The sequence below is a fragment of the Hypomesus transpacificus genome, chromosome 22 (genome assembly GCF_021917145.1).
Source record: "Hypomesus transpacificus isolate Combined female chromosome 22, fHypTra1, whole genome shotgun sequence".
In the NCBI taxonomy this organism is placed as follows: domain Eukaryota; kingdom Metazoa; phylum Chordata; class Actinopteri; order Osmeriformes; family Osmeridae; genus Hypomesus; species Hypomesus transpacificus.
The window spans coordinates 3973867-3987939 of record NC_061081.1 but is presented as its reverse complement, the minus strand read 5'-3'; the positions used below and the strand labels follow the sequence as shown (position 1 = coordinate 3987939).

The following is a 14073-nucleotide window of genomic DNA, read 5'->3' as shown; positions in this document are numbered from 1 at the left end:
TTTAAAAGAGAAGATGGGTGGGGGGGGGGTAGAGAGTGATAGAGAGCAAAGGTGGTAGTAGGGAAAGAGAGGGGAGACTGATAGCATGAGAGGGAGATAGAAAAAGAGAAAGGGAGAAAGAGAGAGAGCGGAAGGTAGAGGGTGATTACTGCTGTGACCTTTCTGTAACGGCTGAGAAGACTATATATATATAGTCAGAGATATAGTCTAGAGAAAGAGAAATAGTTTAAACGATAAAAAATTAAGTATAGGCCCAGCCCACAACATCTGTCATAGCTTCCATTGGCTTTCAAGGCTCTTTTTATACAAGACTGCAAATACACAACCAATAGATATGTACAGTCACATTGGTGATGAATGGTGGTTCCCCATACACGACAATATCTCAGTCAGGTGAGAAGACAAACAATAAAAGTAATTCCTGAAATACAAACGTAAAACCTTTGCTACAGGTGTCAAACAATTCAGATATCTGGTTCTTATTTTTTTTTTTACGGGACGTATTGAAACACATCAACCAAGGTCGGTTACGGACAGGTTTAGGGGTTATTGGGGGTGAAACCTACTGATGGATAGCTTGGAGGAACTTCCTCTGGTGCTTTCTGACTCTGGCATGGTCCATCTTCCTTACTAGTTTGGTGTTCTTATAGATGAGCCACGTCTCCCTGAGTACGTTTGCAGCAGTGTTTTTCACCTGCAACAACAGAACAATAACGGGGTGGCGTTCACAAGCACAGGACAGCACTCCATCATATTCAGTATACCTACAATGTAAACTACAAGGGGAATAAAACCTCATATTATGAAAATCTGACCATCAAAAGGATACTGACTTACTCTTTTTGTCAGCTGTGTGTCCATCATAAAATTGTGGACATGTTTTTCAGCTTTGGTTAATTCCAGCTTCTTTGCAACCACAGCTACCACCAAAGCTGTGCAGCCGGCACCCTGGGAAATAACATGAACATGAGTGGATACAAAATTACTGTGCCATATTTCTGTGAATAGCTCTAACACTGGATTAACCATTGGACTTGAAATCATAAAACAACCAAAGCAAAAGGTGTCAAAGTAATATCCTCTGATGTGAAATCCTCTGGATAGACAAATCTATGAAATTACTGAGGGTCGAAAAGGATCTTATTGGTAGAATCTTCTCTGAATACATTTATAATATATTGCAAACGGTGACACTTTAGAATAATGGTCCATTGTTAACAAGTAGCTATGCAGGAAGTAATAGGTAGTTCTACATTAACACAGAATGTAATACTATTAACTAATATAGAACCAAGATTAACTAAGCAGTAAGTAATAGCTAATTTACAACAAAGGTAGTCCCTTGGTAGGTATTTGGTTATTACTAAATAAATGTATCCTTTTGAGAACTACTTGTGAACTATGACCAATTAAGAAAGAATAACCAATTAATTACTAATCACAAAAGTAACATGTCTAAAAAGTGAACGATTTGTTTTTTTTACTCTTAACATGGTCATAACTTTTCAGAAGCTTGTGCCTCAAATGGGTTCTTTGTGAAAACCAGTTTATGAATATTATATCCTCCCAAATACGTTAACTACAGGTTGAGATTTTGCCTACTCTTACCAAAGGATGGACGAATGTTCTCTGTTTATTTCAAACTTAAACGTGGTATATTACAAATAATGATAATTTGTTTAACATTTTTATTAATTATGAATTGATGCTGACACTCATGTTTGGATTAGTTTACTATTATGAGCTCTTGAGTGTCAGTTCAATGTCTCAGACTCCAAAGATCTACCTTTGTGTTACAGTAGCCGCCTGAGGAGGACTTCTCTTTAGGATATGAATATAAACATTGATGTTCTCTTTTAAAAAACAATTTGCGCCCTGCATTTATGTTGCGATAAGGGCAAAACCACATCTTCCAGATTACAATGTTTGTTAGAATATCACTAGTGCCTCACAGAAATGTATGCCTGTACCGTATGTGTCAAATATACATTTAGACTTATTATAGGCCTATTACTTGTGAAAACCAGTATAACTCCTCACTTATTACTAAAGCGTTACCTTGTCATCCTGCAGGAACTACTTGTGATGTGGACCATTATTTTAAAGTGAAAAACATGTTAACTCCTCACTAATTACTCAAGCATTACCTTGTCATCCTGCAGGAACTACTTGTGATGTGGACCATTATTTTAAAGTGACAAACATTTTAACTCCTCATTAATTACTCAAGTGTTACATTGTCATCCTGCAGGAACTACCTGTGATGTGGACCATTATTTTAAAGTGACAAACATGTTAATTTCTCACTAATTACTCAAGTGTTACATTGTCATCCTGCAGGAACTACTTGTGACGTGGACCATTATTTTAAAGTGACAAACATGTTAACTCTTCACTAAATTCTCAAGAGTTACCTTGTCATCCTGCAGTAACTGTAATCTGGACCATTATTTTAAAGTGAAAAACGTGTTAACACCACACTAACATGTCACCTCACAAGATCTACAACATAAAACAACTGCAGTGATTGGATAACATTTCTTTTATTATATGCACTGGAAGATTTCCATGAAATCCCAAAAGAAAATCCTACATAATGCAAAAATGCGCATGGGCATGTGATATGTGACAAAATATGTCCGAATTAAATATTCTTTGTTTGGCACAATGATGAAACCTAGCATTTAAACAATACATACATTGTATTTTGGAATGAAACATTCAACACATTCAACAAACTGTGATGATTAACTGAGTCAAACATAATGGCTAAATAAGTAATAGGTAACTACATGGCTAACCCCTAACCCAAATCAACGTATAGGCCTATTCACTACTCAGGAGTCTAGCATTGGCCACTAATGCGAAATACAACAGCAATGCTATTCCAAAGGTATAAAAATGATTAAGCAAGAAAGAACAAATGACAGGACTGTAAAATAACTTGCTGGATAACCCGATTCAGAGAACAGGAACATGGCCCAAAACGCTAGCTACAGTTGTTGCTAGCTGTAAGGCCAGGCTATAGCTGTCGGCTATCTTGTAAAAAGTCCCTCATACAAACTGCAGTATTGCAATCGAAATTCCCACTAATTCTACAATTCGAAATTTGCACTAAGTTTACAATTCGAAATTCTAATGAAATTCACCTAGTCGTTGTTGTCGTATGTTTGCCAAATACTGGATATTTACCATCCATAAAAATGTGTCACTGCCAAATGATTTCGCGCTCCTAACTCACTCATTGGGATGTGCTTGCCTTCGGCGAGCACAAACCATTGTTATCTAACATGTATATTTATTATTTATTATTGTTTATTTTCGCGCCCCTAAGGCTCAGTCAATATTTGGACTACATAAACAACGGTGGTGTCAAAAGTTTCGTCTTGGTAGCAATTGCGTTGCTTCTATTCGGATTTACGTTCCGTTGCACAGTTTAGGAGGTTACAACGTTTTTGTGGCGACAAAGTGCCTTTAGTCGACGAAGGGTAATCTGTGCTGGCTACGTCACCACGTCAACACACGTTAGCAACGACGCATGGATACAACGTGATAGAGACGTTCTAGCACACAAATTGGAGCTTGGATTACGAGTGAAAAATCCCACCCCAAAAAATCCCATCCATTTGGCTTTGTTGAGAGAGCGATTTCGAGTGGAACTGAAATCCCGGATGTTTGATTTAGGTCATCAAAGTCTTTGTAATTTGAGCGAGTGCGGGTCGCCCGTGAGACCGCCTAGTCTTTTAGGCGGCAGCCATGCTAGAAAGCGTCATATAGTAGTATTTTCGTAGCAAATTTTATAGTTCAATTTTACACGAAAAAACAGAAAGAGGGACATTTTATGACGATATGACTATTGTGAAGACAGCCAGGTGGTGAGATTTTAATGTAGGTTGCTGTATAAACTTTGATTTGTTTGCTACGGGAGAGACCCGTCAGCCTCCATTGACGATTGCGCAGCAACAACAGTGTTGTCAACGAGTGTTGACATTCGTCGACAACAGTGTTGTCGATCTGCGTCTGATGAGTATTTTCTTAATTTCGTACTAGGGTCTATTCTACATCCAAATGGAGAGCAGTGTTTTAAAGATATGGCGATTGTGAAGACATCCAGCGGGTCAGCATATTTTTGTTATTTGTGTAAAACTTGGAATTTGAGTGAGACATTTGAGTGAGACATATTACATGGCTGTTCTTAATACTGTAGAATGCTCCATTCACTTCAATGGGGCTTCCCAACGTTCTGCGGTGAAAAATTTTCTCATATTTGACCGTTGCTATGCATATTTGACAGCTGTCAAGGGAAGTGGCCTTTTTGCCTCGGATTCACGTCTCTCGTAGCACTCCGCAAGTAGTCCGGTAACTTTTCAACCCCAGCGTACTCTGTTGCTTAGTGACGTCAGCTGATTTGAAGCCTAAAGAATGTTCAAAGTCTATGAAGTTCAACGTCTTTGGCGAACTATTTCTCTGCTGATCAACAATAAGAATGGTAGCAAATACATCTTAAAAAGACACACTGTGTTAAGTTATTTTTGTTGGCAAGTAGCCGTGTAATAAGCGGGATAATGCATAGAACGCCGGTCATTATTGGGAAAATAAGCCCCTTCAGGGCGAACAGCACCGGTGGCCGACATGTGCAAACGCGCTGCAAACTAAGAAAACACATGCATAGACAAAACACAATTAAATTAAGAAAAAACATCTTCATTAATTTGACAACACATGTGCAGCATTCAGCAAACACGTTGCAAATACACACAACACAACCAAATACATAAACACGCTGCAAATACGCGTTGCAAAAACGAAAGCACGCAAACCAAAAACGCTGCAGTCAATAAACGCGTTGCAAAAACAAAAGCACGCAAACCAAAAATGCTGCATCCAATTTTCAAAACGGAAGTTTTCCAGGCCTCTAGGGGGAGAGCCAAGTGGAACATCTTGATTTTCGGCCCCATGGAGCGAGAGAGAAAGAGAGAGCATATGAAAGGTTTGGACCAACATCGAAGTAAGTCTTCTGAAAAACTGTCAAAGAGGAGGGGCACATGTAAAATCGAATACTAATCTTTTTATGTTGTTTCGTTACTTCGATTTTGGTCCTATTCAAAACAAACTTCTCATCTGCCCTCTCTGGTTCTAAAATCACGCTCTTCTACTTAGCGCTCCCACTGGCCTGGGGCACTTCCGTTGTGTTATCTGGATGCAGCGTTTTTCTGTTTGCATTTGTTTTGGGGTTTTGCGTGTTTTCCTTTTTGCAGCGTGTTTCTATATTTGCAGCGTGTTTATGTATTTGGTTGTGTTGTGTGTATTTGCAGTGCGTTTCTATATTTGCAGCGCGTTTGCTGAATGCTGCACATGTGTGGTAAAATACATGTTTTCTTAATTTGTTTGAGTATTGTCAATTTGCTTGTACTTTGTCTATTTGTAGCGTGTTTGCACATGCCACCTTAACTATCCCTTACAAAAGAAACGTTCTCTTTTCCGGCGCTTTCAAACAATCAGTAAACCGGGATAGCAACAGCGACTAGCTTGCCTCTAGCAAACTGTTTTTGAATTAGCCATGTCCCCCTAAATTAATATAGAACTTATTTACGTTTTGGTGGGCTTATTTTCAGTTAGCAGACGTTACTATTTACTGAATTATTATTAGTACCACTGGCAGCATTTAATTATTATTAAATACTGCCAGTGACAACGTTGTTACAGTAGCTTGTTTCAAGGGGGTTTCTTGTTTCAAAGGGTGTTCTTAATGACTTATGCAATATGAGTGGGCTAAACGCTTGAAAATATCACTAGATGGGAAAACGGACCCACCTGCAACCGACGCAAGCACACCCTACAATTTCCCCAGAAATTGTACCCTCCCTAGTTGACTTTGCACCAGTTGGTTTAGGGAAAACATGACATGGATTCAGGACAAATAGGTTTCGGTAAGCTAAGTCGACTGGATTTGGAAAATGGACCGGCCGTGATTCGATATTTTCTGAGCTGCAGAAAGACCTAATAGCAGACACATCTTGGTTCCATATTAGTTAATAGTATTAAATTCTGTGTTAATGTAGATCTACCTATTACTTCCTGCATAGCTACTCATTAACAACGGACCATTATTCTAAAGTGTTACCTTGCAAACTCACCTATACATTCATTTCTCATTCCTTAAGAGATAATATGATCTATTATAACAAGCATGATGAACATGAACAACCTGTAAGAAGTGGAACTGTGAACTGTAAGAAGTGGAGTGTGGTGAACTGTTAGAAATTGAGAAATATCAAAGAAACTTCTGGAGGCGTTCAGTTGTTACGCCAGAGCCTTCTGCAGCTGGTGCTGGCTGCCACGCTCGGCATCCCCAGAATATAAGGACAATAGGCTGTGTCTTGTTTAGGGTTTCAGTACAGTAAAAACACAAACAGTAAGTGCCTGTAAGTGTATGGTCCGGTGTGGAGTCTTGATTTTGTTTCAGTTCAGCCCGAGCCTTGTTTAATCTGTGTATTGTTCCAGATCTTGGCTGGTTTTCATATTCTCCATTTTGGATTACCTGTATTGACCTGTCTGCTCGTGTACTGATCATTGCCTGTCCAACCAGTGAAGTCAGGTGGCTGAGCGGTTAGGGAATCGGCTAGTAATCTGAAGGTCGCCGGCTGTGCCAAATGGCGTTGTGTCCTTGGGTAAGGCACTTCACCCTACTTGCCTCGGGGGGAATGTCCCTGTACTTAATGTAAGTCGCTCTGGATAAGAGTGTCTGCTAAATGACTTAATGAAATGGAACCCTTCTAATTAAATCTGCGCTTGGACCTGTGATGGCATTTTTTGACATAGTTACTAAGAGTGTCTTTTTTAAGAGACTGAGGTTGTTTAGACAGATGGTCAGCTAAGGTATTTGGGACTGATCTAATCAACAGTTTCATGGGGCACTAAGTTGGGGAGAGTGGTCAGGCAAATTAACCTCTGCCCTCTGAACCTTGGTCTCAGGAGATTAGGCCAGTGTCCTGTTTATCATGAACTACATCAAAGGACATGGAACACAGGCCTGGGGGGTTTCTATTGTTTTAAGCGGTCACTGACCAGTGCTGACCAGTCATGGTGATGATAAACATCTGTTCTCTGTTCATATAAGGGAGACCTTTCCTTATAGCCTTTTATCACTGTTAGAACGATCTGTGTGGAGAGCACCTCCTTCGTTAATGACTGATCAGCAAAGCTTTGTTTAATCTTATGTAATTGTATAATCTAAATAAATTGTATTGAAACCACATCCCTTGACTATTCAGATCCACACAGTGCCACTCGAATTCTTCCATAACAGACCCAACCCCGTCTGATACTCCTCACACCAGTATTAAGGGACAGGCCCACTGACATTACCTTCTGACCTGATCCGATGGGACATTGTAGCACTACAAAGCATTATGTACTCTATGGTCACAAGAGCCTGAGTGATAACAGTCTCATTCATTCTTTACAATGCATTTGGCTTCATGAATGCATGTTTAAAGCATGGTGAAGAGCACATTCATGGAAAGCGTTCATAAACACACCCACAGGGTAAAGAATTTATAATACATTACAGTATAATTCTAGTGCTATAATCATTAGCTGTATCACGGGCATGGCACTATCTATAATTCCAGTTATTAATAATCATTAGCTGTATCACGGGCACTGTGCACTATATAGCAACGGGAACAATGCTCGTAAGACTTTATAAAGGATGCATGTATTAAAGTTAGGTATTGTGCTTATTAAATGTATGTCTTATGAACTTAGAACTGTGCTCAGGCTTAAAACATTGTGTCTCACACAGGGTGGGGGAAACAGGCTGTATTTTGTGTTGTTATCTCTCCATTTCAGAAGCAACCTTGAATCCAGGCTGAGACAGCACCCGAGCAGAAGGGATGCGTGGGGAAGATCAAACTCCCTGATACACGATAGAACAAGCTTAACCCTTTTTTGATATTTCTGTTTCAATTGCACTGCATAATATATGCTGGGGCAGGGACAGATAGTCAGTTGGACTTCGTGAACCAGCCCAAACTCTGTTGCGGGTAGGGAAACGTAGACAACCCCAGAGCTCTGTACTTGTTGATTTCCAACTGCTGCATTAAAGCTGATATTATCGGACCTCTGCGACTCCAGACCACTCTTTCTAGAACACATATTTGTGTCATTGATTACCATCATTACATATTGGATTAGACACAAAGATTTAGAGTCCTTCAAGGGCTAGACTCAAATACATGACTTAATGCAAGCAGCACTGGAAGAGAAAGATTAAAGAGTAAAGAGTCTGAACTCACCATAATGCCAGTCAGGAGACACACTCCTTTTCCACAGTATGTATTGGGGACCATGTCCCCATATCCAATTGTTAGAAAAGTGATGGAGATCAACCACATGGCTCCCAGAAAGTTGCTGGTAATGTCCATGTTGTCGTGGTATCTACAGTAAAACATAACACATACATTTTGGCTTGGAAGAGGAGAGAAAGGCATATACTTGGATATGCATGTGCAAGGCATAATGTAACATCCATTCATGTGTTTTATTAATGTATGGACAATTTAGCACCTGTTGTTCAATACCATTTTGTATTTTTTGATTTAATAATGATTACATTTATTAATAATAATATATTTTTTGACAGGAGGTAAATTATGATGACCCTGACTGTTTTTGACACTGTAACACACACAAACACACACTACACATGCGTACCACATAGAGCAGCCTTTCTCAACCCGTGTCTTCAGGAACCACCTGCCCCGCATGTTTTAGATCAGGGGGGTTCAATCCTGGTCCTCCGGGTCCACAGCCCTGTATGTTTTAGATGTTTCCCTGCTCCCTAACTGATTCAAATGAATGGTCGTTATCAGGGTTCTGCTGAGCTAAATAGCAACCAATTCATTTGAATCAGGTGTGTTGGAACAGGGAAACATCTAAATCATGCAGTGCAGGAGTCCCTGAGGACCAGGGTTAAGAAACACTGACATCGAAGATCTAGGGGATCAGGCTATATCTACCCACTGGCCTCACAAAAAGGAATGTTTACCCACAGCAAACCATTTGGCCTTATCTATATTTTATGTAGTGCATGGAGCATGAAGGAAAGATGGGAGTTCACCTTTCGCAGGCTCTGACAGTCCAGGCTGCGATGATCCACAGCGAGATGGTGAAAACCAGCAACACAGTGCCAGGGCAGATGGTCATGAGTGTCTTCATGACAAAACGCGTGTTGAAGTTGATCTTGTTGAGGGCCCCAATGCTGCGGGAAGAGGCATCGGTGAAGAGCTTGCTGTGGAGCAGCATGACACGGGCGATGAGGTAAAGACGCAGGAACATGGGGATGGATAGGATGATGTCCACATCTGCGTCGGTCTTGGATGGCGTGTAGGAGAAGGCCAGGCGTGCAGTCCAGGTGAAGGTGTAGTTCCCCGGGATGGGGTGGATGGCGCACACCAGAATCTCTAGGCAGATGAAGAAGATGCGTTCGTACGTCATGGCTATTCTCCAGTCGTCCGCTGCATTGTCCACCATAAATAACTGCCCAAGTTAGGCACATGGAGACAGAAGCAGATGGAGGTTAGATGGCAGATTGTATTTGTATTTATCTTGCACAAGAACATAGCGTGGAAAACATTCTTAGCCCTGACGTCTATTTCCAATCTTATTGAACTTTTGTGTTAAGAGGTTTTAGGTTGGATATCATTAACTGTAAACAATTTTGTCATATTAAAGGGAGATGCACAAAGTCAGATAATTAACATACTCAATCTAAGGCTTTAATGTCACTTTAACTTTTTACTAGTTTTTTTACCCCCCAAAATCATTACCTCCACAAAGTTTAGAATAGTTACAGTGTCTTATATATGTATTTAAAGATATCAATATGTGAAGTGACTTGTGAAGTGGGCTGGATATTTTCAACTACAAAGCACTATCCCGATGAGAACATCTGTCACTGCTTACTTTAGCATAAGTTTCGTAATACCTGGATACACTGACCAGAAGGTTGGATGGTCCTCTGGTGGTGGGATAGGGGGTTTACTATGCCTAATTACTCTCTTCTACCGCATCCCCTTCTCTCAACTTCATTCTCTCTCTCCTTTACTATGTCTCTCTCCCTCTCTTTTGTCCTCTATCATCTGTCCTCCCCGGCCCCTTCCATCTTTTATCCCTCAACCTCCCATCCATCTCTCTCCCTTTAATCTAAGCTGTCTGCAAGCGCCAGAATTCATGGCTCCATGCTCACACCCTGGGCCAATGCCCTAACCCACCACCATCACCACTATCTAGTCAAGTCACTTGATTGACTGGGCTTATGATCTTTAACATAAACTACTTCCATCTCCAGAGATGGCCTCCCTTCTCTTGCCTCGCCAACCCCATCCTCGATATGCCTTCTCAGGACGAATCACTATTGAATCCAATCGTGCCCACTAGCTTCCTACACAGTCGTCAAATCATTCTCCTCTTTGACACACTGTGCCGGTAGTCCTCCCCAACAGTTCACTCTCCGCACTCAATCACCTCAAGGTCTTACGGTTGTATACGGGGCCGTCACAACTGGGTGTAGATATTTAACAAAATGTTGCCGTCAGCAAATTCCCGGAAAGCTTTCTTGGTTGGCTAGATTCACTGTGACTGCAGAATCCATCAATATAAAGGGTGGGGGGAAATGCAAATGACAAACTACATTTTGACTAAAACCTACGCCATGAAGCTTCGTGATTACATTTATATTTTATTATTTATATTTATTTATAGAGCCATGTAAAGAGACATCGGCCCATCGAGAGTGAGGGATAAGATTAAATAAATGTTGATTTGGGCCTATTTTGTAACATAAACAAATGCTTTCAGCCTGGTTCAGGTTTCGCGTCCATAAGTGGCTTTCTAAAACTAACTGCAATTTGTGCTTGAAATAAGTCCTGTCCATCCCACACATTGTTGGACTTGACAAAATAACATGATTGAAAGACAATAAAATATTAATGATCAATTAATCTAGAAAAAAGGAGAACATGTTTCAAATACATCACACACATCAGCCAAATGTTCTGGCACATCAGTTAAAAACACAGACATTTAAATAATTCAGAATACTCAATGGGTACAAAGAACTTGACAAAAACTAAGTGAAGCCACACATTACGGCTTGTTATCCTGCCAACCCTACCCTATTTAGGCTAACTCTAAATTCCTAATTACAGAACAGAAATTATGGAAAACTCCAGGAAGCAAAAATGGATAGGTGACCTGGATTGTTATTGATATTTAGCGATAATACTCTACTAAATCTAGAATCATTGAAAATATATTTTCCAGGGCCAAAAGTCAGCTTTTATCTTCAGCTCAAGGACACACTTAAAATAACACATTTCCCACCTACAGGAAATTGTGCTCAAGCCACCCACGCACAAGCCACTCACACACATATTACCCCCCCCCCCCCCCCCCCCCCCCCCCCCCACCTAATTTGAATTCCACAGGCCCCCTGACACTACAGACACCCACACTACACTGTCATACAAATAACATTCCACACAGAACATCCTGGATCATGACATTTGCTATTACATGGTGATGCCAAACACCAAGATTACACTACAACCATTGACAAACCCAGCATACAGCATATACAGCAGCCACCGCCATCGAACGCATAATAGATGGAAAGCAGTTTGGGCTAGTTCACAGTACAGCACTTTAGATGAAGGACCCACATCCAAGTGAAGCGTGATAGGAGCCATCCCACACATTAGATGCAGTCCCTTCATTCATCAGAAACCTAGGTTGTATTTTCCCCTGCAGTGGAAGATCATTTAAAAACCCCAGCAAGCTTGTTGTCCATATCAAATGAGCAACGTCAAGCTCACTGAAGGCAATGCCATCTGTCAAGAGATGGTGTAACCCTAACCAGGGACCTGCCTGTTAAGCCGTCCAAGGGAGTGTAACTTAGACATGGAAACACAAGCTGTTACTCCTCTATGTGACAGACGGCCTCTTACTCACAGAGTTAGGCCATTAAAACAGAACAATACACAATATCTTTTGTCAGGACAGAGGACATACGTTTTTGCTCCGTATTAAAGACAATTCTCTTGGACAAAAGAAAACGTTTACAAACTTTGCTGCTTCAAAACAATGTAATTAAACATTTAGAAGTAGATTATGTAAGGGAAGCCTACTTGGTGGGTAGAACCAATTATGGTAATGGTTGACCTGAAATATAATACCAAAGAGCTCTCTATTTATGAGCATCTAATATTCCATGGCTTACACACAACTTCTAGTTATGAGGGAGAGGGAGGAAACAGGATCCTCTCTCTACAGAGAAAACGTTGAAAATTATGTTGGCTGCATGGCAAACCACTCCGGTTTCTTCCACTGTAGATTATTGTCACATAAATGATGATCCAGGGAAAGTCATGCTAAAAACTAAGTAAAAATTGCAGCAATCCCGGATTCCTCCTTCAAAATGGCAAAATGTAAAATTGACATAATAGATAGTTACACTGGGATTAACCAGAAGACTTGAAACTGTAATTTCTGTCAGAAAAATAAATACAAATTATACCTCTGACTGGATTCGAATCCACCACCCTTCACACATCAACACTGCGTCTCATCCTTCAAAGCCATTCACAGACTTTGACATTTGATCAGTCAGTTTTTTTTCTAAAAAAATAAAACATTTCTCCAATGGCACCCATTGTCAGATTTGGTTAAAGTTCAAACAGCTCTAATTTAGTCCTATTTACATATGGGAAATAAAAACAGGACAACGGGATGACTGGGTTGCTGCTGTAAAGAATAACTTATTTGTAGTGCTTTAAAAAAGTTTTTTTGGGGTGCCATAACTTCTTATGGAAGGGAATTTAAAATCATGCCTAGCATCAGTGGCGATTTGTCCTGGCTTAGGTTACTGATAGGAATTTGCGCAACAGGCAACAGGCTGAACAATCAATATACTTGCAGTTTTTTTTCAATCGCTAAGAAGCGCTTACCCATACTTCGGATACTTTTTCTAAACTCTTAACACAGACTGACACCTACAAAACACAATTGGCCAAATGGATAATTTTCTTCTCAAAAACTAATTTTGTTAAATATATACTAACTCTCCATTTCAAGACAGAACACATGTTTCTCTGAACACACTGACTTTACCAAAACACTGGAAATCTGACTCAAAATGAAATGATTCTGTCAAAGAATAACACTTGTTTTCACTTCACAAGGTACATGCGGTCATTCAAAGTACACCAGGTTTCAAAATACTGGCTATTGTTGACATTGACAAAACTGCATAGACTTATGTTTCAGGTATTTGCATGCAAAACATGCAATCCACCTTTTACGCTCAATTTCTTGGTTGGGAACTGTATGTCCACATATACAATAATGTTCACATTCAAACACATTTCAGTAAAAAGCATATCAGTTTTTTTTTTTCTTACTGTTTACTAAAGGAAGTACAGTAGAAACACAGTATACAGTAATAGAACAGAAAAAGTTTTACAGTAATGCTTACAGTGAACAAAATATTGGTTTGTTGAAAGATGCGTATAATGGAGGCAACCGTTGACCACCTCAACTTGGGTTGCACTCTTTCACCAGCCTCTCTTAGTGAAAGACCGTGGTTGATTACATGGTCAATGATAGTAGTACGAAGTTCATCACTGACTACTGTTCTTGCAGCCCTTGGAATGCCACCACCACGCATTCTTACACCTCTACCTTGCCCTCTCCTTGGGCCTGCTCTTATCCCCAGCCCTGCTCCTCTCACTGCACCTGCACCTCCTTCTGCCTGCTTCTGCACCTCTCCCTCCATCTCTCACTGGGCCTGCTCAAATCTCCCTGGGCCCCTTGCTCTTCCTCGTCCAAACATTACAGTGTTTGTATTTTTCTGTTTCTGTTTCCAAAAACATAAATCCTCAAAGTCCTTCTTTTATAGTAATTGAAGGAAATAACCCCTGCCACTGAGTCTAAGCTAGACTGGAATCAGGTTGGCCCACTTTACCCAACATAAATCAGCTCTGTGTCCATTTTTCAATTGTCTTTTTTTTT

At 40.3% G+C, this 14073-nt stretch overlaps 1 protein-coding gene across 1 annotated transcript in view; it reads right to left on the bottom strand.

The window, feature by feature from the left end:
* Positions 1-14073, bottom strand: part of kcnn2 (potassium calcium-activated channel subfamily N member 2) — a 41124-nt gene that overhangs the window by 8075 nt on the left and 18976 nt on the right. Inside the window, exons 3-6 of the mRNA XM_047045429.1 lie at positions 9125-9543; positions 8301-8442; positions 838-948; positions 567-694 (exon numbers count right to left, since the gene is read on the bottom strand). Of these exons, the coding sequence (XP_046901385.1) occupies positions 567-694; positions 838-948; positions 8301-8442; positions 9125-9543 (800 nt within the window). The remainder of the gene's footprint in view (positions 1-566; positions 695-837; positions 949-8300; positions 8443-9124; positions 9544-14073) is intronic.